This window comes from Pleurodeles waltl, chromosome 9 (genome assembly GCF_031143425.1).
Source record: "Pleurodeles waltl isolate 20211129_DDA chromosome 9, aPleWal1.hap1.20221129, whole genome shotgun sequence".
Taxonomy (NCBI): domain Eukaryota; kingdom Metazoa; phylum Chordata; class Amphibia; order Caudata; family Salamandridae; genus Pleurodeles; species Pleurodeles waltl.
The window spans coordinates 575,772,518-575,798,318 of NC_090448.1; the positions used below are offsets into that span (position 1 = coordinate 575,772,518).

Below are 25,801 nucleotides of genomic sequence, written 5' to 3' on the forward strand. Positions count from 1 at the left end.
CATGAAGTCAAGTTCACACCCCTTGCTATTCTTGTGAATCAATGTCTTTGCAGGTATGAAAAGTGCATTATAGGGCATGGATTCCTGCTACAAGCAGAGGTAAGTACAGTACCACTCTGGGATTAGGAAAGGAAGACACTGATATAGGTGTGGCAGAAAGATTTTCTTCACATGAAACAATATTTTCATGTTGAAAATTGGAGCAAAAAATTACAATTTGAAATTCCTCTTTTTGCCTATACTGTATATTTGCAAACTGTGTAAAATTATACTTACAATTATGGCTTAGACTTGATAGATGTACTTCTGACAATCTGTGCATTTCAGAACTTCTAAATAGTATAAACATCTGAGCTTACATTTTTTTAATTTCTTATTTTAACAAAACCATTAAAATACAATACCTCAGGACCTATTGCTGATGATTCACTATTTCTACATTCCAGTCTCATGTGCCACCGTGTTTCCCAGTTAGTGAGTTGTCTCTCACTATGTTAGGGTGCATGGGAGTAACAATGAACATCAGAGTGCTTTTTTTGATGATTAACAATCAAAGCTGAATTCTAAAAATACCAATGGGTCCATACTGATTGGGCCGCATGTAGTGACGGATATGCCATGGAAGAGTTCAGATTCCAGCCAGTATCTCCACCTCAGTTACCAGCCTTTACTGACTGTGATGTCGCACGTAGTACATTGCACGGATGAGGAGAGTGACGTTAAAGGAAGCGAGCTGAGGGTGAGGTGAGGACGATACTCTGGGAGCTGCATGAGCAGATGAGCAGTGTGATGTAGGTCTGCGAAGAATCTGTGTTGCACTAGTCGTATCAGCACCATAGCAGGTCTGATGTTCATGCTCCCTGGCGTTTGCCCTTCCTTCTTTTCCAGACATCCAGGCATCCAGGAATCCAGACAAGGCTGCCGTGACCAGGGCAGGTAAGCTGCTATCAAGTGAGCCGGTGTGCAGTAAAGCAAAGCAATTATTCCCAGGCTAATACAATTGGAACCCCTTGTCAAATCATCGAGCCACAGCCATAGCCCTGAACCTAACAAGTGCTCTAGCACTGCTACAAGTGATCTCAGGCTTATCATTTGCTTTCAGCTGGAATACAGGGGGTGCAATTAGCAATCAGCAATCAGCTGGTACTTTTGAGCCATACTCCAGTCTACAGTGTAAGCAAACTCCCTGCAGCAGCAGACGCAGCCCGACTAGGTTTGGGTAGAGAGTGAGTCCACTGAGAGGTGGGGGCCTGGATTTTATTATATCTAGTATAACAACTAAAACTTTGTGTCTCACTGGATACCTATTTCGATATTAGACTGTACTTCTGAAGACGGGGGTAGTCATTGATATAACCACTACCACTGATTACCTGATTGATTTGGGAGAACTTCATAGCACTGCATTAGGCATGGGGGTCTTTCCCTCAGAAGCATTCAGCCAAGGTGCCGGTGCAGCTTATAAGTTTTCTGCCTTTTCCCTCCAAGGATCCTGTTCTTCAACACTCTACGGGCAGTGAGTTGGAATCTAGTCAATATCTTTTGCCAGTAACCGCTGTGGCTGACTGTTCATAAGGATTGTTTATATCAGTGGCCAGTGGAAAGCATCTGAGAGGAGTGAGCTTATTTAGTGTTGGTCTCAACTCTTTTGAATGTCTTCTGCTGTTACCTCTGTCTCAAGGGAGCCTGAGGAAAGATGAGTTAACAATTTAGCTCGGTTATCTTCCTTTTACATATATTCCTAAATATATTCTATATCTGCTTGTATATATAATAATGACAGCAAAACGTTTAAGATCCATGAGATTAATCTCTTCAAGGTGCTGTCAACAGACAAAATCAGATCCATTAAGGAATAAGTTACCACAAATGGGCATTTTAAAGAAGAAATCAACGATTCCGGCTTACTTTATCATATTTGGTTAAGAATATTTTAAAATGGAACCTGACCTGTTACCTATGAACGATATGTCAAAAATCAAATCAAAATTTAATTGCCCTTTGGAGGATACTAAGGGTGATTTTCATGATTCCTTAGGTAGGACGATCACTCTTGAATTCTCTTACTCTTTCTAGATAATGATCCAGGCCCAGTTTCTAAAGCGCACTCAGCCCAAGGCACTCTGGGCTTACATGCACCCGTACCTCCGCATGAGAAAAGTCAGAAAGTTCAATAGGGGGACTACCTAAGAGATGCCTCCTTAATGCTAGAACATGCCTTTCCACAGATAACTCAGTTTAAGGCTGCTTCTTCTGCGTCAAGTCAGAGTATCTCAGAAAGAGTTTTACCATTATCACAAAGAAAGTCACAGAACTTTCTTGGTAGTACACCTAGTATTAATCTTTTGTCAGGGCTAAATCTTTTTGCAGCATCAGAAGTATTGTTTAATCCATCAGTGAATCCCTCTGGTGAATATGTCTGCTACTTTAGAACTCTTCAATGTCTTGAGAGAAGTTTGTCCCCTATTATGCAATTTTTGGAAAAAACTACTGACAGCTCACATCATAAATTAGACATTTTATCAGTAGTACTGAAACAGCTCCAATTCAAATATGCGGGAGTCAATGTATCAGCTTAAGAACATTGTTCAAGCTAATCCTGTTCAAAAGAATGATACTGGTCTTCAAGTGGGGTGTCTCATATCAAAATGACCAATAATTAAGCATAAATCAAAACTGGAGGTATCTTCATTGGAGCTTCTCTTTACAGAAAAGGACTCTTCTCTCCACATTTCACCAAAGGTTGTTTCAGGCAAGTATAACCCTTCTGCAGTACAATCTGTGGCATCAAAGATTTTCCAAGTTTTAAAATGAAAGGAAAAGGGAAAGGAGCAGTTGAAAAGCCATCAACTCCAGTCATAATTCCCAAAAAAGGAAAGATTGGAAAACGCTTAAGAAGATTAAGCAAAAGAGGGGTTAGAAAAAACAAATTCATTGAGGAATCTTCTCTTATTCTGGCTCCTGTAGACCTTGGGGAAAGGGCACAGTCTAGTGTAGGGTTTGAAAATTCACAGGCATCTGTCACTTTTAGACATTTTCGTGGGTTAAGCAGTCTAAATAGGATTATACCATTGAAGGAGCTGGAGTCAGTTATTGAAAACAAAATATTGTATGTAAGAGCCGGAAATATGTCCTCTGATTCGAAGATCTTTATACCATCTGTTCATTCACATTGGGACTTGAAAGACTTTAAAAAAAGTTCATAATAACCCCATCTGATGCTCTAAAGCCAACGTTCGTGCCTCATAGATCACCCGATAAAGTGGAAAATAACCCTCAAAATCTTCAATCTACAAGTCTAAAATGCAAAAGAGAAATTATATGGAATTGGTGTAATTTTTAGACACTCGACTAGAGTAGAAACTGAGGGTTACATTTAAGTTGCCAGTCATTGTAAATTCGATATTGAACAACTGTGACTTTTTATGTCTCAAGGAATGTTATTATTCCATCCCCTCTTAAAAAAAAGGTCATGTCAGTGAGGGAATAAATTATTTGTCAGTGTCACTGCCCACTGAGGAATGTTATGTTTGACAGGAAGAAGAGGCTATTAATGCAAAATATAGGTTTTTCAGAGCCTGGTGGGCAGAAAATCTGGATTTTAATAATGACGCTAAGGCTAAGATTATGCACAACTCCTTTGTTGCCCACTTACGGCCAGCCATTTTTTAGTGAATGGCATATCTGTTGGCCAGAATTTACTGACTGGGAAAATCATGTGGAGGATGCAGGTCTTGAACCTTCCTACTGCAGAGTACACTTTCTGATCAAAAGGTGACAAAGAATATTTGGAGTCCCCCCGTGCCTGAACTTTGCCCCATGGGCTACCTGCCTACATCGCCGACTGGCGGAGGCAGGGGGCACACTGGGAGACATTGGAGGCCAGACCACCCGCATAGACCAAATTTGTTTGAGCTCTCCTGATCGTGCTCCCTGGGGCCACAATGGACACCAACCCCACCTGGTAGGTGCGATGCCATGAGGCTGTGGATGCGTGAGGAGGCTCAGTGCGCATGAGGATCGTACACACCACCTGCCAGCCACAACATGAACACGGATAACTAGAGGGCTCCTCAGCGGCCGGCACAGTGGGCCTTTGCGCAACATGGGGAAGGACAGAACAACCAAAGGTGCGCAGCAGGTGAGGATGCACCAATTCATGGCACAGAGGGTGGGGGGAGGGTTCGCAGGGAGAGCCTAATGGACCAACAGAGAAGGACGTTATGGCAGTGGATGCTAACATGAGGGTGGTGGCGGAGCAATCAGTGGCCACTGAGCAACAGCTGAATGGCATGCAGATGGACATAAATGCCCTGGGGGCCACTGTGGCCACCCTTTGGGCTAAAACTCACAGACTGGAGGCGAGGGCTAAGGATGTGGAGGGGAGGTCACGGCGATGCAAACAAAAGTTAAAAGAAATGGGGTACACCTATATGCTATTATACCCAGCCAAACTGAAGGTCCCACATGCGGGCCGCTTGCACTTTTTCCAAACACCAGAAGCAGCATGGGACTAGCTGGAACTCAGAGGGGGCGAGCGACCCCCCGGAGACCATGCATGGAAGAGGCCGCAGAAATTAGCACGGGCTGGAGATTCACAGGCCACTACGCACAAGAAAAATAGTCAATGCTGTACCAGCTGAGACAACGGGAGATAGTTCGCCCAGATGGCACCCCGAGCCTTGAGCAAAAGAGACAGGAGTGAGAGGAGGCCAGAGTACTGGTGGAGTCCATCACCTCTGCGACATCCTCATGTACTGGGTCGCTACGGGGAGAGGAGGGTCCAACCCCAGACTTGGACAATGTCAACACCTGATGGTTGCCACGGAAGATGCACAACGCAGCAGTGGAGAGGGCACAAGCCCGAAGCCCACACGGAATGGACAATGAGTAAAGAGGGACTGAAAGCCGAAATAGGAGGCACTGACCTCCCCCTGTACCTTGCCGCTCGCTTCCCCCCTCCCTTGAGAATACTACTGTGGCCTCTGCCCATTGTCGTGCTCAGGGAACATTGACTCCTTCCCTTCTTGTCTCCTCCTCCCTCCCCCCTCTCTTCCTTCTATCTGCTCCAGTTTGGGCTGGGGGCGGCAATAACGTACGGGGATGGGGTGCTATGACAGGGTAACCTCCCTACTTTAGCTGCGACTACCCTCTTTTTACCTCTTACTGCCTTCTAACCTTCTACAAGGCTACTACTATTCTTCTATGATCTTCACTGTATTGTTATAGTTCTGACAATTGGAAACAGTGTGTGTGTGAGCTGGATGGTTGCGAGAGGGGTGCTGGAGAACTGCTTGAACTCTTGAGTTGCACCTCGCTGTCGAGTGGGGGTAGTGCGCACGCTTCCCCCCTTCTACATACCACTGGTAGGGATAGCAGGAATCTCACACAGTTTGGGCAGACACTAGTTGTTCGTAGGTTTTTACCCAGGGACCGATGTGGGTGATTGGGTAGGGTTATCCGTTGTTTTTGGAGTTATGCTTTATAAAATTGGTGAGCTGCGTGCATTGTAGCGGCGGATGCTGCAACAGGGCATGGAGAGAGAGTTGTTCTACTATGTGTGCGCCTGGCCGATGTTCTGGGTGGGGCAGCCTAGCCCGGGCGAGGGAAGACACTGGGGAGCGGTGCCGTGATTGCTGACCCGAGTAGGCTGAGATGGATGAACTAATGTGTATTATCACGTGGAACGTGAGGGGTCTGAACTCCTTTGTAAATACAGAATACATACATACCTCATACGAATTGGTGCACACATTACCCTCCTCGCAGGAGACACACTTGATGGACGCTGAAGCACAAAAACTACACAAAAGTGGAGGGGACAGCTCTATTTATTCACATATTCATCATACAATAGGGGGGTGTCAATATGGGTTGTCCCTGGGGTACCGTTCCAATGAAAGGGCCTGACGGCAGACGTGGCTCGCCGCTATGTACTCCTACACAGGAACTTTGATGGGCGTGGACTCTGCATCCTGAATCTATACGCCCCCAACCCTGATGATGCTGAGGTCTTTAAAAATCTGGAACAAGAACTGTTACCCTACATTAGGATGCCCATTATCTGGGCTGGGGATTTTAATTGCGTCATAGACGGTGCTTTAGACAGATGCCCACCGAAACTAGGCACAAAGCCCCACATGACTGCTAGACTCCGGTAGGTCATGACTAGACTGCTATTTGTCCATATATGGAGGGAAATGCACCCCATGTCCAAAACATACTCCTGCTACACACCAGCCCTTGGGGCATAGAGCAGGTTGGATAGATTTCTGTTAGCAAATGACAGCACTCTAGATGTCCGGTGGGCGGCCTACGAGGTCAGATTCCTATCAGACCATGCCCCTCTGGTACTGGAGTGTGTGACTCATGCCTCCAGGCCAGCGATCCCCCTGTGGTGAATGCAGTCTGAGCTGCTCGGAGACCCTAAATATAGGGGGATATACAAACACCGCTAAATGGATATTTCAGGGAGAACTGGACCACGGCCCAGACGCGAGGGGCAGAATGGGAGGCCTTATAGGTCGTCATGCAAGGCGAAAGCCTTAGTAAATCCTACAGTATCAGAAAAAACCTGGAGTGGGAGCTCACACAGCACAAGGGTATCCTGACTACGCTCCAAAGCCGAGGCAACAATAGTATTGTGGACGAAGCAAGCCGTCAAGAGGTACATAGGAGAACAGAGTCCATTTGGAATAGGCTGGATAGCTATGTACACAAGGATCTTAGACAGCGACTGCACCAAGAGGGAGACCACTCGGGATGCATTCTAGCTTGGCTACTCAAGCACAAGAGACTCCCACCAATAATCCTTTCGCTCAGTGGGCCGACTGGGGATATGTTATTAGGACAAATACGGGCAACTTACTCCTGCAGGATCACCTGAAGAGCTTATACACCTTGCCTGGGCGCGACAATGGTCATCAAGTGGGTGAGTACCAGGACAGTCTCCGGCTCTCTAGATTAGCGGAAGCACAGGCTGAGGAGCTTAAAGGGGATGTAACACTGGAGGAGCTGCAGGAGGCTCTAGGGGCTATGCCCTCCTCAAAAGCACCAGGAACTGATGGCCTACCGGTTCAGTTTTACCAAACATACCCTGTATCTGACCTTACTAGACTGCTGGAAACACTCTGTGGGGCGCCTATGGAGGCTGCGCTGCCAACACAAATGAGAGAAGCTCTGATTGTCATGATACCGAAACCGAGGAAGGACCCTGTCGACACCGGCTCCTATAGGCCATTGTCCATGCTCAATGCAGATGTAAAATGACTTGCTAAAGTACTAGCAATGTGCTTAAGCTGTGTAGTCACTCATCTGTTGCATGAAGATCAGTGAAGAAATGCTGGGATGGGGAACTCATATGAACCTGCGGAGACTATCCCATGTGAGGCATGAAACCCGGGACTCTGCAGCGTGCGCTGTGCTGGTTGCCTTGGACATAGAAAAGGCATTTGATACTCTCTCTTGGGACTACCTGTGGGAGGTGCTGAGCCTAATGGGAACTGGACTGAGCTTCCTGTCATGGGTATGTCTACTGTATACAACACCATGGGCAAGGGTACGAACTGGGGCGATAGTGTCCGATTCATTTGATATCGAACGCAGCATATGACAGGGTTGCCCACTGCCGCTTCTCCTGTTCACGCTAGCGATGGAGCCACTGGCTGTGCAGCTCAGGGAGGGACTCCAGAAGTGGGGCATAAGGGTGGGTCCAGAACACACATCGTATCACTATATGCAGATGATGCCCTGGTGTATGTCACTGACTAGGAACAGTCAATCCCACTCCTTTTGCGAATGATGGATGACTTTGGGGAGATCTCTGGCCTCCGTGTTAACTGACAGAAGACAGTGTTATACCCCATGATGTCTCTAGCGACTGTTGAGATGCCGGAACTCCCGCAGATGGGCCTAACATGGGAGACTGAGGCATTTCAGTACTTGGGTATTCGTGTGACCCATTCCTCTCAACTACAATATGAGCTGAACATAGGTAGGGTGATGGACGGACTTCAGGCCTCTGTCCAAATTTGGACCACACTCCCATTGTCAATTATGGGCACGATTGCTGTGAGTAAAATGTTCTTGCTCCAGCGCTGCCTGTACATCATGCAGAACCCATTCGGTGAGCTGCCCCTGCAATGTTTCGCCAGCTGGATAAGCTGCTGCTGTCCCTAGTCTGGGCGGGTAAGAGATGTAGAGCTGAGGCTGGACCTGGGGGATGGTGGATTGGGGCTACCAGATCTCCATCCATATTACATGGTGGCCTTGCTGTAGTACGCGGCTTTGTGGTGTGAGGATGCTCCCAAATGGGGAAGAAAAATACAGTAAGGCTCTACATGCATATCCCGGCTTCTAAGCCTGCTCATGGGCGGTTCTAGACTACCAGAGGGTACATCCTTTGTAATATTGCAGGTGTCGCAAGTATGGGAGCGGTGGTCACTTGGTGTAAGGAAGTGCCAGCTTGGCATGGTTACCCCTAACTTTCTGCCTTTGCTGATGCTAAGTTATGATTTGAAAAACTGCTGGGACCCTGCTAACCAGGCCCCAGCACCAGTGTTCTTTCCCTATACTGTACCTTTGTCTCCACAATTGGCACAACCCTGGCACTCAGGTAAGTCCCTTGTAACTGGTACTCCTGGTACCAAGGGCCCTAATGCTAGGGAAGGTCTCTAAGGGCTGCAGCATGTCTTATGCCACCCTGGGGACCCCTCACTCAGCACATGCACACTGCCTCTCAGTTTGTGTGTGCTGGTGGGGAGAAAATTACTAAGTCGACATGGCACTCCCCTCAGAGTGCCATGCCAACCTCACACTGCCTGTGGCATGGGTAAGTCACCCCTCTAGCAGGCCTTACAGCCCTAAGGCAGGGTGCACTATACCACAGGTGAGGGCATATGTGCATGAGCACTATGCCCTTACATTGTCTAAGCAAAATCTTAGACATTGTAAGTGCAGGGTAGCCATAAGAGTATATGGTCTGGGAGTTTGTCAAACACGAACTCCACAGTTCCATAATGGCTACACTGAAAACTGGGAAGTTTGGTATCAAACTTCTCAGCACAATAAATGCACACTGATGCCAGTGTGCAATTTACTGTAACATACACCCATAGGGAATCTTAGATATTCCCCCTAAATACCTACCCGACTTCTAGTGTAGGCTGACCAGTTTCTGCCAGCCTGTCACACGACAGACATGTTGCTGGCCACATGGGGTTACTGCCTTTGTCACTCTGTTGCCAGGAACAAAGCCTGTACTGGGTGGAGGTGCATCTCACCTCCCCCTGCAGGAACTGTAACACCTGGCGGTGAGCCTCAAAGGCTCACCCCTTTTGTTACAGTGCCCCAGGGCATCCCAGCTAGTGGAGATGCCCGCCCCTCCGGCCACTGCCCCCACTTTTGGCGGCAAGGCTGGAGGAGATAATGAGAAATACAAGGAGGAGTCACCCACCAGTCAGGACAGCCCCTAAAGTGTCCTGAGCTGAGGTGACCTCTGCCTTGAGAAATCCTCCATCTTGAGTTTGGAGGATTCCCCCAATAGGATTAGGGATGTGCTCCCCTCCCCACAGGGAGGAGGCAGAAAGAGGGTGTAGCGACCCTCAAGGACAGTAGCCATTGGCTGCTGCCCTCCCAGACCTAAACACACGCCTAAATTCAGTATTTAGGGGCTCCCCAGATCCCAGGAAATCAGATTCCTGCAACCTGAAGAAACAAGAAGGACTGCTGACCTACAAGCCTGCAGAGAAGGAGGAAGACGACAACTGCTTTGGCCCCAGCCCTACCGGCCTGTCTCCAACTTCGAAAACCTGCTCCAGCGACGCATCCGACAGGGACCAGCGACCTCTGAAGCCTCAGAGGACTGCCCTGGACTAAAGGACCAAGAAACTCCCGTGAACAGCGGCCCTGTTCAAAACCAGCTACTTCTTTGCAACAAAGAAGCAACTTTGAAAGACTGCACGTTTCCCGCTGGAAGCGTGAGACTTCACACTCTGCACCCGACGCCCCCGGCTCGAGATCCAGAGAACTAACACCTCAGGGAGGACTCCCTGGCGACTGCAAGCCCGTGAGTAACCAGAGACAGCCCCCCTGAGCCCCCACCGCGACACCTGCAGAGAGAATCTAGTGGTTCTCCCTGACTGCGACTGCCTGTAACAAGGGACCCGACGCCTAGAACCAACACTGCACCCGCAGCCCCCAGGACCTGAAGGAACCGAAGTTCGACGCAGGAGTGACCCCCAGGCAACCCTCTGCCTAGCCCAGGTGGTGGACCCCCCCCTGTACCTGCCTGCACCGCTAGAGTGATCCCCGGGTCCCTCCATTGTTTCCTACCTGAAACCCAAGGCCTGCTTTGCACACTCCACCCGGCCGCCCCTGTGCCGCTGAAGGTGTATTTTGTGTGCCTAGTTGTGTCCCACCCAAGTGCTCTACAAAACCCCCCGGGCTGCTCCCCGAGGACACAGGTACTTACCTGCTGGCAGACTGGAACTGAGCACCCCCTGTTCTCCATAGGCGCCTATGTGTTTTGGGCACCTCTATGACCTCTGCACCTGACCGGCCCTGAGCTGCTGGTGTGGTAACTTTGGGGTTGCCTTGAACCCCCAACGGTGGGCTACCTATGCCCCAGGACTGAGACTTGTAAGTGTTTTATTTACCTCCTAATCTAACTTTACTTACCTCCCCCAGGAACTGTTGATTTTTGCACTGTGTCCACTTTGAAAATAGCTTATTGCCATTTTTACAAAGACTGTACATGGTATTGTTTTCATTCGAAGTTCCTAAAGTATCTCAGTGAAGTACCTTACATTTAAAGTGTTTAATGTAAATCTTGAACCCGTGGTTCTTAAAATAAACTAAGAAAATATATTTTTAAATATAAAAACCTATTAGCCTGGAGTAACTCTTTGAGTGTGTGTTCCTCAATTATTGACTGTGTGTGTACAACAAATGCTTAACACTACCCTCTGATAAGCCTACTGCTCGATCACACTACCACAAAATAGAGCATTAGAATTATCCACTTTTGCCACTATCTTACCTCTAAGGGCAACCCTTGGACTCTGTGCACACTATTTCTTACTTTGAAATAGTATATACAGAGCCAACTTCCTACACTTGGGTACTGCGGAGGGCACCCTATGAGTGCTTGCTCCCAATCTGGTGGCTCCGGCCCTTTGCAAGCATCATTAACACACTGAATTTCTCATGATGGCGAACAGGCAGATGCAAAAACTTGGGAGATTTATATCAAAACGGCTCATTTGTCACCCCAGAGGAGGCCGAGACCCTATTTGGGACCGACCACGGACAATTCCTTCAATATGCTAGCTTATCCCAAATTTCCCAGGAGATTTGGATCTCATTTCCAGAAGGAGCCCATCGAATCCCACTTCGGGAAGGAGCTTATAGACCGTAGTCTCCTCTCCCGAATCTACGCAGCCCTAAAAAAGACAGACAGATAGATGTACATGTGACTCGAGCAACGTGGGATGGGGATCTGGAGATGCCACTGACAGATGGGGGATGGAATAGGGACTGTACACTAGTGCAGGAAGGGCCTAGCAATGCTAGATTTAAGGTGAGTCAATTTTACTATTTGCACAGTGCTTACCCGATGACACAGCACCTTCGTAGAATATCCCCACATGACCTGATGCATCATATCCCCAGCCACTTTCAGGCATGTTACATGGACATGCAGTTCCCTACAACTCTTCTGGTGCCAGACAGTGCGAATGCCAAAGGTAGCAACAGCAGTGAAGGTGAAGTTAACAATGCGGCACTGCTTGCTGGGATTGCTGCCCATCCCCAAAAAAGGTTGAAAAATGGAATACAGACTTGCGCAGCTGGGGCTTGTACTGGCCAAGAGGCACATCGCTATCCAGTGGCCTATTCCAAACCCTCGACATGTGATTGCTGGCTGACAGATGTTCTTGAATGGGTGTCTGCTGAGTAATATCGACTCCGCAGGATCCCTATGGATGAGCATGCAGAGCGAGACTTGGAGTCCTAGATTGAGCAGTTGCGCGGGGGAGTTGAGGTGGGAGGGAGGGAAACCACTGCAGACAAATCCCTCTGTACGAATGCAGGGGGTGACTGACTCCAGGGAGCATGAATTGGTGGTTTACAGGCCAGGGGATGGGACGAGGTCGGTTAGTGTCTTGCCCCTTACCTTCTTGGGGCCCCATCCCCTTGCTCTTGATTTGGGTGCATGACTGCCTGTTGGGTGTCTGATCTTCTCCATCCTCCCTCTCCTATGACCTTGTGCCCCTTTATTATCTAGGCCGCTGGAATGCGCTATCAGCCCTCTCTCCTTGCTTGAACCACGTAGCCATGCACTGCAGAACCACCATCCTGTGCTGGAAGCTTTTCAACGCTCAGAGGTTGACCACCTAAATGTTACCTTTGTTCACCGTCCGCCAACGGATCACCCAATCTCTCTGCATTGCTTCGAGGAGCTTGGAGTACCCACTTACATCTGGGAGGATTGGACAACAAATTAATACCGTTACAGTGCGATGAATTGATGGAAGGTGGTTGCCCGTACTGTGATGAGCTTTAACCCCACCAGTACTCGCACTGCTGGGTTCCTTGCTTTGCTATGTAGATGCCCGTGCACAGTTAAAACATATGTGTTGAGCTTTGATTGAGAGCACAGTTGGCATCATGGACACAGAGGCGGCGCCCTTCCTACGAAGCCTGGGTGGAGCTGCCTTATTGTCTGCATACTTTACTGTATATGGTACTGTTTTGAGTGTTATGGTTATTTTTGATGAATAAATACAATTTAAAAAATATATATTTGGAGTGACCACAATATTCTCCTTCTTACTGTTAATGGGAAACCTGATGATGTGTATTCATAGCAGATTCCTGATAGTGGCAATGTGTTATTCAGCCTTGCAAATGGGAAGGTCTTATCGACCAAGAAAGAAAAACAATCATTATCAGTAGAACTAAGAAAAAATAATGAAAATCTTCCTCCATCAGGTTGGCTACCTGCAGACGTATTCGAGGAGGATATGGGAAAATTAGTGAGGATAACTCAGAATTTGGTAGGTAGTCCATGGAAAAAATGTATAGGGTAATCCATTAATTTGAATAAATTGTTTATTTTTAATAAGTCTTAATTATTTGCACAGAAGGTAATTTACTTTTTATTCTAAGGAACGAAATAAGTGAATCTCTCATTTGAAAAGGAGAAGATTTAGGTGGATAAGAATGCCAAAAAAGATATAGCTCTGACAACATCTGGATAAAAATAGCAAAAGCAGTAAAACGTAAAAATCAAAAAGCCTTTTGGAAAATTATAGGGGAAAAGAGTAGCTTTTTATCTCCAAGTCTAAGATAAATAATATGACTAGCATGGAATGGCAAGAATACAAAACCTTTCTCTATGCTTTGAACAGACAAACACCCAGTAACAGTGTATTAGAGTCCCTAGAAGAGGTTTTAGCTGAGAGATGCCTCCCCCTTTATCCTCCCACTAGACAAGAAGTGTTGCATTATCTCAAAGTAGCTAAGAATACTGGGGGCAAGGGTTCAGACAAATTATCTATCAGCATCATAAAATTAGATCTGGACCTATGGACTACTTATTTAGTGGCGCTTTTCCATTACTATTATTATACTGAGGTGGTCCCTAGTTCATGGAGGGGTAGTATAATTCTGCTGTTGCATAAAAAAGGCCCTTCAAACTTACCTTGCAATTACATTCGGATTACTTTGTTGGACATCACAGAATTGTTTTTTGCTAACTGTGTTTTATCTAATCTACTAGAATGGGTGGAAGACAAAAACATGTATACCACAGGAGCAGGTAGGGTTTATAGCTGGTCACTCACCTTTGGATAATATAACTCTAATTCACCCTGTTTTGGAAAAATATGTGGATCAAAGGGGGACTCCTGTCTGTGCAGTCCGGATAGATTCTTAAACTGCTTTTGATCACATAGACCGCAAGACCCTTTGTAAAAGCTGGGTGCCATGGGAATACCAGTGGGTCTCTTAAAACTTATAACTGCTCTTTACACAGATACCTGCTGTTATGTTATGTTAGGATGTAGGTGGGGTATGAGCCCAAAAATTCAGACCAGAAATTCCTTGAGTCAGGGATGCCTTTTGGCACCCCTGCTTTTTATTCAGTATATAGCAATTCTGCCCAATGTGTTGAACAAGGCAGCTGATGATGCCCAAAATTAGGCTCTTATCCATTAGGGATACTCCTTAATCGGGACACTATTGTTCTGCTAGACCTGACTCCCAAAGGCCTGCAGAAACATCTTGATATTTTGTCATCTTGATCAGATGATCAGTTCCTGAAGGCTAATATAAATAAGAACAAAATCAGGATGATTTGTCCAAAGGTGTATTGGACCAATACAAAGTATAAGTGGTTCTACAATAATTCTATCATAGAAGTAGTAAAGTCGTAACCTTATTGCGGAAACATTATAGCCGCAAATTTGTCTGACAATGAACATATTGCACATATATCAAATAAGGAATATGCTCATGGAACTGAACTAAAGATACTTTATGGAGCAACAGGCTATAGGCACTTTAATAATCTCTTAATAGTATACAAAATAAAGATTCTGACAACCCTTTTATAGAGATAAAAAATATTAATCAATGGCATTTTATACAGGAGGAGAAGATTCTTTGCCCTATTTCACTGTAAATTCCATGGTTTCGACAGACGCATCAAGGCTAGAATTACGATTGTGAACACTTATATAAAAGGACTAGTTACTATTCTACGATGGTATCACTGCATTTTACTCGCCAAATAAAAGGCTTTACGGAGTCTTATTGCCATGGAATGCCTCTTTCCTACTACAAAGGCTAGGGTGTTTTTAACTAATATTTTATCTGCTCTTCAGCACTTTTCTTTGACTAGTTCAGATATTCAGAATATTAGTTTTGTGCATCTTATGTTACAGCAATGAAGTCGAGACTATCGAGTATGTTTTATTTGTATGCCCTGTTGTAAGGTTCTACCAACAGAGATTTTTACAAACACTTCTTAAAAAATATAGAATTACATAAGCTAAAGCTTCTAGGGAGATGAATCGGCCCAAACAATGAATACTGTGTCGTAACATTTTTAAGTGTTTAGCTTTTTTTTTAAACTGTATTAATTGATGTATTTCATACGTTGCACATCTCATTGTAAGTTCTAAATCTCTAGTAAAACCTAAACCTAGTCTTTACAAATTTCAGAATGAGGAATATCAAATGGATTTCAAAATTAATACTTTGGGGGTCATTCTGAGTTTGGCGGGCGGCGACCGCCGCCCGCCAAACTTACTCCCCCGAATGACCGCTCCGCGGTCATAAGACCACGGGGGCCATTCAGACTTTCCCGCTGGGCCGGCGGGCGCCCGCCAAGGGAGCACCCGCCGGCCCAGCGGGAAAGACCCTGCAACACAGAAGCCAGCTCCGAATGGAGCCGGCGGTGTTGCAGGGGTGCGACGGGTGCAGTTGCACCCGTTGCGATTTTCACTGTCTGCATAGCAGACAGTGAAAATCATGCTGGGGCCCTGTGAGGGGGCCCCACGACACCCATTCCCGCCATCCTGTTCCTGGCGGTAAAAACCGCCAGAAACAGGGTGGCGGGAAGGGGGTCGGAATCTCCATGGCGGCGCTGTTTGCAGCGCCGCCATGGAGATTCAGCCCAGCCAGGGGAAATCCGGCGGGAAACCGCTGGATCCCCTTTTCTGACCGCGGCTTTATCGCCGCGGTCAGAATGGGCACTGAAGCACCGCCAGCCTGTTGGCGGTGCTTCCGTTGCCCGTGGCCCTGGCGGTTTAGGACCGCCAGGGTCAGAATGAGGCCCTTTGATTCTTACACGCAGTTCCGAATTCTGGGTCCTTTTCCACTAAAGTTTCCTCCTACTGAACGCAGGAGAAAAATGTCAATAGAAAAATATGTGGCTTTTACCGGGATTGTATCTCACATTATGCAGATAGGGCCAGAAAGTGTTAGTTCCCTTTATTATGATTTCTAAACTTTAACCATCCATATACAAAATGATAGTAATAATTTTGGAGCCACATATGCCCTTACTCTGAATCTTACAGCCTTGAAAATTGAAATCTTGGAAATCATATAAAACATGAAATAGTTCAGTGCCTAGTGAGAATATAAGTATGTTTCCTCTACTGAACTTGAATAGTTAAGGTATTGTTTGAGGCATCTTATTTGGCCCATGCGGATAGGATAAGAATGGAAAAGATGGTTGAAATGTTGACAGGGCAATTGTTTACACCTCTATTGACATCTAATGGTAAGGAGCCCTACTTGATATGGGTTAGGGACTCACAACATAAGTTCTAACAAACAAGAATGCACGTTTTAGGGGCCTTTACAGTCGTAGGATCATGGTTTAGGTCACTGCCCAGTTGTCCGTGTGATAGGGTCTCTAAGAAGTCTTCTATGCACTTTATGCTGTTTTTCATGTTGTATTCTGTTTTTAGAAAACGTTTTTTATGTCCTATTTTTAGAGAAAAACGTCCTATTACATATCTTGAGGGTTTTAGGATGATACAGCGGGTAGACTCCCCGACAATATGCTTTGCTGTTCTGAATTTTTTCATTTATGCATTGAAATTACAGAGAGATTATGCACTGTGATTTATAAAAGAGGACTGAGCAGTTCATTGATGAATGTATTTTTCAATGTTTGATGTTTTAAATGTAACTTTATTTGCATTTTGTGTTTTTATGGTCACTTATGAGGCTGAATAAAGTTGAATTGAGTTGAACTTGAATAGTCTTTAGTGTAAGAGGTATTTTCATCAGATAGCTGTATTTGTTTCTTTTGATTTTGCATGTTACTTGTAAAATATAGTGTTGCAGCTTTTACTGTTTTAGGACCGCCCCTTATCTTGATGCAAAATTATAAAAATCTAATTTAGAGGGAAATGGAAATATCACTTACCTGCCCCCAGAAAGAACTCATCTGTACAAAGGTTTCAGTCATCATATGAAGCAAATTATGAAATTTCTTGTCCTCATACTCAAATCGTTTACCAAAGGTAACAGAACAGATAACATTGGAGACAGCCTGGCAGAGGATTTTGGTGGGGTCAAAGGGCATATCTAGAAAATAGAAACGAACAGTTAGTCTAGTCAACTAAAATAGGCAGCAGGTTTTTGATCAATTTCGTGTCCCTAATTGCATAAGAGGATTGAGATCATAGACTCAATCATACCCTAACCAATTGAAAAGTTCAGAAAAAAGATATAAATAGGAGAAACAAATAATTAATTACCATCCTTTGATAAACTAGACAAATATACTTATAAATACAGTTGTTCCTTTTCAAGAACACACCCCTTGAAAAAGCACCTAAAATAAAAGCTAGAAGATTCGTTTTTTTAATGAACTTTTTTCTATTCAGACTTTATGTGAGAAGTAATATATATGCCACAGGTGTCTTTGATGTCTTAGAAAAAGTCAATTTTTTCCAGGATATATTCACCTCTTTTTGTAGCATCCATTTTACACCATTATACAATCAACCAATCAAACTGTATTTATAGAGCGCTGCTTGTCACCTGAGTGGGTATCTAGGTGCTGTGCTGCTGGGTCAGTCTGTGAGCCAGATTTTGATACCCTACCTGAATCGGGTCAGCAAGGGTGGTCGATGGAGCCTCAGGCGGTGGCTCATGTAGGCAGTTTCTTGGTCGTGGAATTTGTAAGCATGGGTCAAGAGCTTGAATTTACATATTTTCTAGATTGGGAACCAGAGGAGGTCTTTCAGGTGCTGGGTGATGTGGGTCCTCTTAGGCATGTTGAGGATCAGTTGTTTGTGAGTTTTCAACATGAGTGTCACATGTGGTAATGCACCACCTCCATTTTTTAAATAGTTCAAATGAACCAAGTATGACATGGGAGACATGGTTCAGGCATTTCAGGAATTATATGTTGACCATTAATGTAGATTCATCTGAATCAGATAGGAAGAAGACTCTATTGCTGAATTTAACTGGTATGAAGACACAGGAATTTTTTGAACATTTACCATCAATGTGTCCACCATGTGGTGTAGACGCTAAAGATTATGATTGTTTCTCTGAAGCGTGGACAGACTTAGAAAAAGGTTTTCAGAAGAACGTCATATTGTAATGGAAAGATGCACATTTTTCACCAGACTTCAACTTATTAATGAGTCTGTGGATTCACATGTGTTGCCTTCAAGTGTGTTAGCAGTAAATTGTGCATTTGGAACAACAGTGGATACTTATATCAGAGATTAGTTGATTATTTGTTGTTCAAATAAGAAATTACAAGAACATTTGCTTAGAAAATTGATACAGCTAACTATATTAAATTACTTAAAGCCATTATTGTTGATGCTCTCACCAGTGAAATGGCAGCTTTTACTTGTAATGATAGTTTTTTTTTTGTGTTGCAATTTTTTATTCGGGAAACCAATAAGACAATACAATAAGACAGTACAGTACATATTCCTTCCACCATGCAAATTATGCGGGACTGACGGTACAAATATACAGCAGTTTAAAAATGCAGAATTGCAAAAGTACAGAAACACATGAGCATTCTATTAGGTGCAGGTGAACACAAGAACCAACAAGTCCTGTAACAGATCATAGTCTCATTGGAGCAACAGGTGCGAATAACCAAAACGCAGTGTGTGATGCCTCCCGTGCTCCACCCCATGTCCAGTCTGAGTGAGGTGCAGGTCCTCCGGAAATCGAAGTGAGACGCTGTCAATTGACCCTTCTCAGAGCCACCCAAAGCTCTATCATATTTTGTCTAGGCTCAGAAAGAATCAACAGGGCTGGGACAAGCTAAGAAGTAGGCATATCTTGGAGTGATGCAATGGTCCTCCAAGGGTCTCCGAGCCTACAAATTTTGGAATGGGAAATGGTGGGGTTCAGTACATGCATATTTCATAGGATGTTAATGTAATACCATGGATCCTTGGGAATGGGGGCCGTAAGCCAGTGGCGGGTAGGAAGAACCAGGAGGGTAGAAGTAAAGACATAAGGAACCAACAGGAAAAAGAGGGGGGGGAGAAGAAGGAGAGAGAGGCGGTGGAGTACACCCAGGGGAGCGAGGGTGATGAGGGGTGGGGGGAGGGGAGCAAAGGAGAGAACCAGGATGTCGGGACAGTGCGAGAAGGACAAGGGGGGGAGAGAAGTGCTAAGCAAAGGATAAAGGCCACAGTGGCCTTATAATGTGCCGCAGGTATGTATCAAAGGATAATACAGGATATAACGATGGTAAAAGAGAGCGGGGGAGTGAGGGGAGAAGCTAAGACCGAAGGGGGTAGCAGGAAGCCAAGGTACTCGTTTATACCTGGTCCGAAGTTAAGAAAAGGGAGGAAAGTAATAGAGTAGGAGCGAGAGTGAGAAGGTGAAAGTAAAAGTGAAAGTGAGAGCGGAGAAGGAAAGCGACAGAGGGGGGATAGTGAAGTAAAAGCTGCCTTTGGTGAGGCAGGGCCAAGCCCTAGCACGGCCACATGTCTAAATGTAGCAAATACATACATTCACAGAGTATATGACATTATATTACATTATTGTATAGTAGGTGTGGCGGGTGATGCACATGTATGTGTGTAGCTCCCGAGTTGGAGGAATCACTGCGATGTACCTTGGAGAAAGCCATTTGCAATGGAGCACTCAGCCCAGTGGTGCTGAGAGGAAGGGGGCCCACGTCTGAAGGAACACCTCCACCCTGTCCTGAAGACTATAGATAACCCATTTATGAGAGGCAGCTTGATACATTGCAGCGATCCATTCCCGTGGGTAGGGATAGTTCCTGAGCGCCAATGTCTGAGGATACACAACTTGGCCGTGGCCAGTGCTGTGTTTAGCAAACGTTGCTATGGGGTGAGGGAGGCTGGCAGGGGCAGCGTTTCCCTAAGGGTGCACCTCACCGATCGCCAGAAGGGTTGGATAACAGGGCAATCATGCAAGATGTGGGGCAGATCACAGCGGACCTGGGGACTCTGCCAGCAGGATGCGTGGGGTAGTAACCCTGCAGGTCGCAGTTTCTGAGGAGTCCAGTACCAGTTGTGTAGTGTCTTGAAGAGACTGAATTTCAAGCATGCCTCCAGAGCCCCATGATCTCTTGCTTCAATCATATCCGCCCAGTCTTCCAACTCATATTCTGTCTGAAGACGTGCCTGCCACTGGTTCCTGAGAGAGACCAGAGGGGAAGGGAGAATAGATGACGGTTCAGTAGTGCGTGCATTCCAGATATGACTCCCCAGAAAAGGCCCCAGGGTCCAAGTAGTGAAGCACTGGGGATTGGAAGAGCTGGCAGGGAGGAGTCCCCATGCGTCTCCCAAGACAGTGCTTGAGCTGTAGATAACGCCATGAGTGAGTGGCGGGTAGGTCACATTGGTCTCGGAGAGCTGCAAAAGATTTTAAATGGCCATCAGTTAGGAGTTGCTCAATTCGCAAGAGGCCTTTCGATCGCCACTGATCCCAAACAATAGCATTTCCCCCTATCCTGAAGCCTGCATTGCCCCAGATCGGGTATGTATCAAAGGATAATACAGGATATAACGATGGTAAAAGAGAGCGGGGGGAGAGAGGGGAGAAGCTAAGACCGAAGGGGGTAGCAGGAAGCAAAGGTACTCATTTATACCTGGTCCGAAGTTAAGAAAAGGGAGGAATGTAATAGAGTAGGAGCTAGAGTGAGAAGGTGAAAGTAAAAGTGAAAGTGAGAGCGGAGAAGGAAAGCGACAGAGGGGGGATAGTGAAGTGAAAGCTGCCTTTGGAGAGGCAGGGCCAAGCCCTAGCACGACCACATGTCTAAATGTAGGAAATACATATATTCACAGAGTATATGACATTATATTACATTATTGTATAGTAGGTGTGGCGGGTGATGCACATGTATGTGTGTAGCTCCTGAGTCGGAAGGAATCACTGCGATGTACCTTGGAGCAAGCCATTTGCAATGTAGCACTCAGTCCAGTGGTGCTGAGAGGAAGGGGGCCCACGTCTGAAGGGACACCTCCACCCTGTCCTGAAGACTATAGATAATCCGTTTATGAGAGGCAGCTTGATACATTGTAGCAATCCATTCCCGTGGGTAGGGGTAGTTCCTGAGCGCCAATGTCTGAGGATACACAACTTGGCCGTGGCCAGTGCTGTGTTTAGCAAACGTTGCTGTGGGGTGAGGGAGGCTGGCAGGGGCAGCGTTTCCCTAAGGGTGCACCTCACCGATCGCCAGAAGGGTTGGATAACAGGGCAATCATGCAAGATGTGGGGCAGGTCACAGCGGACATGGGGAGTCCGCCAGCGGGATGCGTGGGGTAGTAACCCTGCAGGTCTCAGTTTCTGAGGAGTCCAGTACCAGTTGTGTAGTGTCTTGAAGAGACTGAATTTCAAGCGTGCCTCCCGAGCCCCACGATCTCTTGCTTCAATCATATCCACCCAGTCTTCAAACTCATATTCTGTCTGAAGACGTGCCTGCCACTGGTTCCTGAGAGAGACCAGAGGGGAAGGGAGAATAGATGACGGTTCAGTAGTGCGTGCATTCCAGATATGACTCCCCAGAAAAGGCCCCAGGGTCCAAGTAGTGAAGCACTGGGGATTGGAAGAGCTGGAAGGGAGGAGTCCCCATGCGTCTCCCAAGACAGTTCTTGAGCTGTAGATAACGCCATGAGTGATTGGCGGGTAGGTCACATAGGTCTCGGAGAGCTGCGAAAGATTTTAAATGGCCATCAGTTAGGAGTTGCTCAATTTGCAAGAGGCCTTTCGATGGCCACTCCTCACAAACAATAGCATTTCCCCTATCCTGAAGCCTGCATTGCCCCAGATCGGGGCACGGTCATGAATCAGGGGATCCACTCCCAATTCATGGGATTGAGCGGCCGAGGGGGTGTACTTCCTGAATTGTAGAGCACATTGAGGCCCGGTAGGGAGTGTGAGAGTTTCCGCTCTACCTCCACCCACAGAGGTGGATCCTAGACTCCCGGAAGAAGGAAGGTCAGCTGCAAGAGGTGTAACGCAAGGGCATAATGTTCCACTGAGGGGAGACCCAATCCCCCGCACCCATGTCAGGCAGGTAGTGTGGTCCTGGGTAGTCGGGTGCGTAGCATCCCCCAGACAAAGGCTCGGATGAGACGATCTGTCTTTCTGAGGACAGTCAAGGGGATCTGTAGAGGCAGCATGCCAAGAACATAGAAGAATCTCGGCAGTATCACCATGCATACCGCCTGCGCTCCACCCCACGTAGGGAGACCAGATGTATCCATTTATCTAAATCCCTTTCCATGCTGGTTAACAGCAGGTCCAGGTTGTCAGCCACAATATTCTCCAACCCCCTGTTGATGTGAATGCCCAGATATTGTAGGCCTGACTGTTTCCACTTGACCGGGAGACCCTGCACCAATGCGCCCACTGTCACAGTGGACAAGGGCAGCTCCTTGCTCTTGTCCCAATTAATCCAGTAACCCGGGAGAAGTTCAAAGTCAGTTAAGATGGTTCGGAGTGCCGGCAGGGATTTAGCTTGGTCGGTGACGGTTAGTAAGATATTGTCGGCATAGAGGTAAATGGTGGAGCTACCACCGGGAATGGGCACTCCGGATATGAGACTCAATCTATGAATCACTGCCACTAAGGGTTCCACGACCAAGAAAAATAGTAACAGCGATAAGGGGCAGCCCTGACGGGTCCCTCTCCTGATGGAAAAGATGTCGGATAGGAACCCGCTGAGGAGGGATATAGGGCGGTAGCTGCCACAAAGGAGGGGATCCTTACCAGGTTTGGGTAATACTATAATGGAGGCTTTGTTGGAGAGGGGGGTATAATAAACTGGACTGATCCCCCCCTTGGAAGGCCTCATATAGGGCGTCAATCGTATCTGCCCCTCTCCATTTATAGAATTCTGTTGAGAATCCATCCTCTCTGGGGGCTTTGTGGTAAGGAAGTTTGGCTATCGCTTGTTGGACTTCTTCTTTACTGATGTCCCCATACAATGGAGCCCTGCCAGCCTCCGAGAGATGAGGTAGGTTTGCCTTCGCAAAGAAGGCAGTCAACTTATCCTGATCTTCCACTGTTTTGGGGGTGTAGAGGGTTTGGTAATAGCGACCACATTTGTCCGCGATCTCTTGGGGGTGTGTGATAAATTTGCCATTAGTGCCATGCAAGGCTGGGATGGCCAGTGCCACCACTCTTTGGCGTAGCTGAGCGGCCAATAATCTTCCTGCCTTCTCTCCATGCTTCTAGTGGCGACCTTTTAGTTGCTGTAGCGCGTATTCTGCCTGTGATGTAAAGAGAGCACTGAGCTCCATTTTGGCTTGTTCCAAGTGGCGACGGATGGTAGGGGAGGGAGTCAGGGTGTATTCACGGGTAATCTGGGCTATACAGTCTTCCAGAGCTAGATAATTGTCATGCTTTTGGGCATTAGCAATGGCAGCATCCCTCATGAGCTGTCCCCATATCGTCGCCTTCGCTGCAGCCCATACCAATTGGGGTGAGGAGACAGAGCCTCTGTTGTTGAGTAAATAAGTGGCAGCGTGGGACCCGAGTTGCTCTTTCCCCCTCGGTGTCCGGTACCTAGAAGTCGCCAGGGCTCACAGCCTGGAGACGCCAATCCTAACTGTAGGGCCTTTACGACCGGGGAGTGGTCGGACAATGCAGCCGATAAGATCTGGGACTCCCTGACCGTATGCAACAGCCTGTGGGTGATGAGGAAATAATCTAGTCTGGATTGGGTCCCATGAACTGGTGAGACAAAAGTATATTCACGGTCTGAAGGATGGGAGAGGCGCCAATGAACCAGCAGACCATGATCTAATAGGATATCACCTATAAGGGCCCGGACAGTATTGTTGCCTATGTCGAGGCCCCCTGATCGGTCCAGGATGGCATCCTGTGCTAGGTTACAGTCCCCACTGAGTAAATACTGTGAGGCACCGATCTCCGTCAGTAGTCGATTCAGAGAGAGAAAAAAGGACGTTTGGAGCATGTGGGAGCATAGACAGAGCCTACACAGGCCATGGAAGCACACAGTTTTAGTTTGGCGAGGATATAAGGTCCCCTCAGGGTCGGACCACGAGTTGAGGAGTCTGAACTGTAAGGATTGACAGATAAGAATCGCTACCCCACATTTCCTTCCCGAACCCTGTGGCTCACAGTGCACGGACGGGGCTCCACTGAAGAGTGCCCTCCCTACCCAATCTTTGTGCAGTTTCTCTGACTCTGAGGGAGAAAATGCATTTCCTGGGCGATATCTGTCCTTTTAGACCGGAGGTAGGATAGGACATTTTGCTGCTTAATATAATGTGTCATGCCATGGACGTTCCAGGAGAGGACTGTCAGCAGGACTGTTGACACCATTTACAAACTTTGACATTCAGGTCGCAGTGAGCGTGGGGGGCTTCCTTGCACCAGTGCTCTTAATAATGTAGTAGTGGTGATGCCTAGGGCGTGTGGGTGCTGGGTGGGGGTAGGGAGGGGCTGTAGGGGCAAACCTCAGTCAGGGAAGAAGGGTGGAGAAATGTGTGACTAGAAAGATGAGCTGAGAGGGCGAGACAGGGGAAAACAGGACACCCGGGGGAAGAAGGGTGCAGGCAGGCCAACTCTGTATATACAAATGTGGGATAGAAAGGGATGGAGGGGGAGGCTAGGGAGGAAAAGTGGGGGATATAGAATTAAAATCAGAGAATACCCAAAGACACAGAATAGGGGTCAATAGAAACCGAGGTATATACCTCAATACTACTCTGAACCCTGTGGAACTGCAGGTCGGAACCTGCAAGGCCCACGCACCAAACTAGCTCGAAGGGGAAGGGGAAGGGAGGGGAGCCCAGAGGGGCCATCGACAGGCAATCAGGAGTGAGTAACATAAGGTGGAATAGTCGGACAGCGCAAAGGGGTAGGAAAGGAACATAATGCATCAAGGAAGAGAACAGAGAGTGCATCGGAAAGGGGGTCCATGGCAGAACTGGAACGTGTGTATGACGTTGTGCCTCAGATCGAAGAAGTGAGAGCGACTGCCCTAACAGGGATGATGGCATTGGGGAGAAGTTATGAGGCCACCACGTCGTTATTCCGATTCATCCCATTGGAGGGGAGAGCCAGTATCAGTGGACCGGGGCTGGCAGACGAAGAACGTGAAGTGAGCATGAAGGTAAGTTGAGGTAAGCTAAGCTGAGGTGAGTTAATTTAAGTTAAGTTAAGTTGGGGGGCCCGGGATGTGGGAGGAGGGGAGGACTGCGTTGTGTCACCTGTGGGAATCCCCAGTGTAATGGCGATTATAGCAGGGGGGAGGGACAAAACCGGAAGTGGGCCACACAGACTCTCGTGTTAGTCCTCATGATGTGGTCTCCAGTGGTTTGTGGCCAATGGCAAACTCGGACAGCTGAGATGGGTGGGGGAGCCTCAGAAGGAAGGTAGATACCAGATGATGGGTCCACACCCCTCAACATACGACTAACAACAAATTTAGGGTAATATAACTCATACAGTACTGTTAACACTAAACATATAACATACTAGCCAGAGCAAATTGTAATCAGAAATATAAACAGAGGGGGGAAAACGGGAGCCCGCTAGCCTATCTCACATCCCCAAAACCCTGTCATAGGCAAAGCCCTAGGAAGGGCCAAATGTGTTAAGAGCTCTGTGTGTAGGGGCACAGAATCCAACAGAAGCGCCAAGGACAAGAGTCAAAATAGTTACAGTGCTGGCTACTCCCATCATAACAGTGGTAGATAGAAGCAAAAATAAGTGAACTGGTCATTTATCTTTCCATCGGGGAAGGGCACGCTTCGACCTGGAGGGCAGAGGTTCTCAGCTGCGTCGG

General features: G+C 46.9%; 1 protein-coding gene across 7 annotated transcripts in view; it reads right to left on the reverse strand.

Moving 5' to 3' along the window:
• Window positions 1-25,801, reverse strand: part of LOC138259681 (cytochrome P450 2G1-like) — a 584,827-nt gene that overhangs the window by 196,534 nt on the left and 362,492 nt on the right. For all 7 annotated transcript variants that reach the window (XM_069207561.1, XM_069207562.1, XM_069207557.1 and 4 more), the window contains one exon: window positions 16,946-17,106. In XM_069207561.1, coding sequence (XP_069063662.1) covers window positions 16,946-17,106 — 161 coding nt within the window. The remainder of the gene's footprint in view (window positions 1-16,945; window positions 17,107-25,801) is intronic.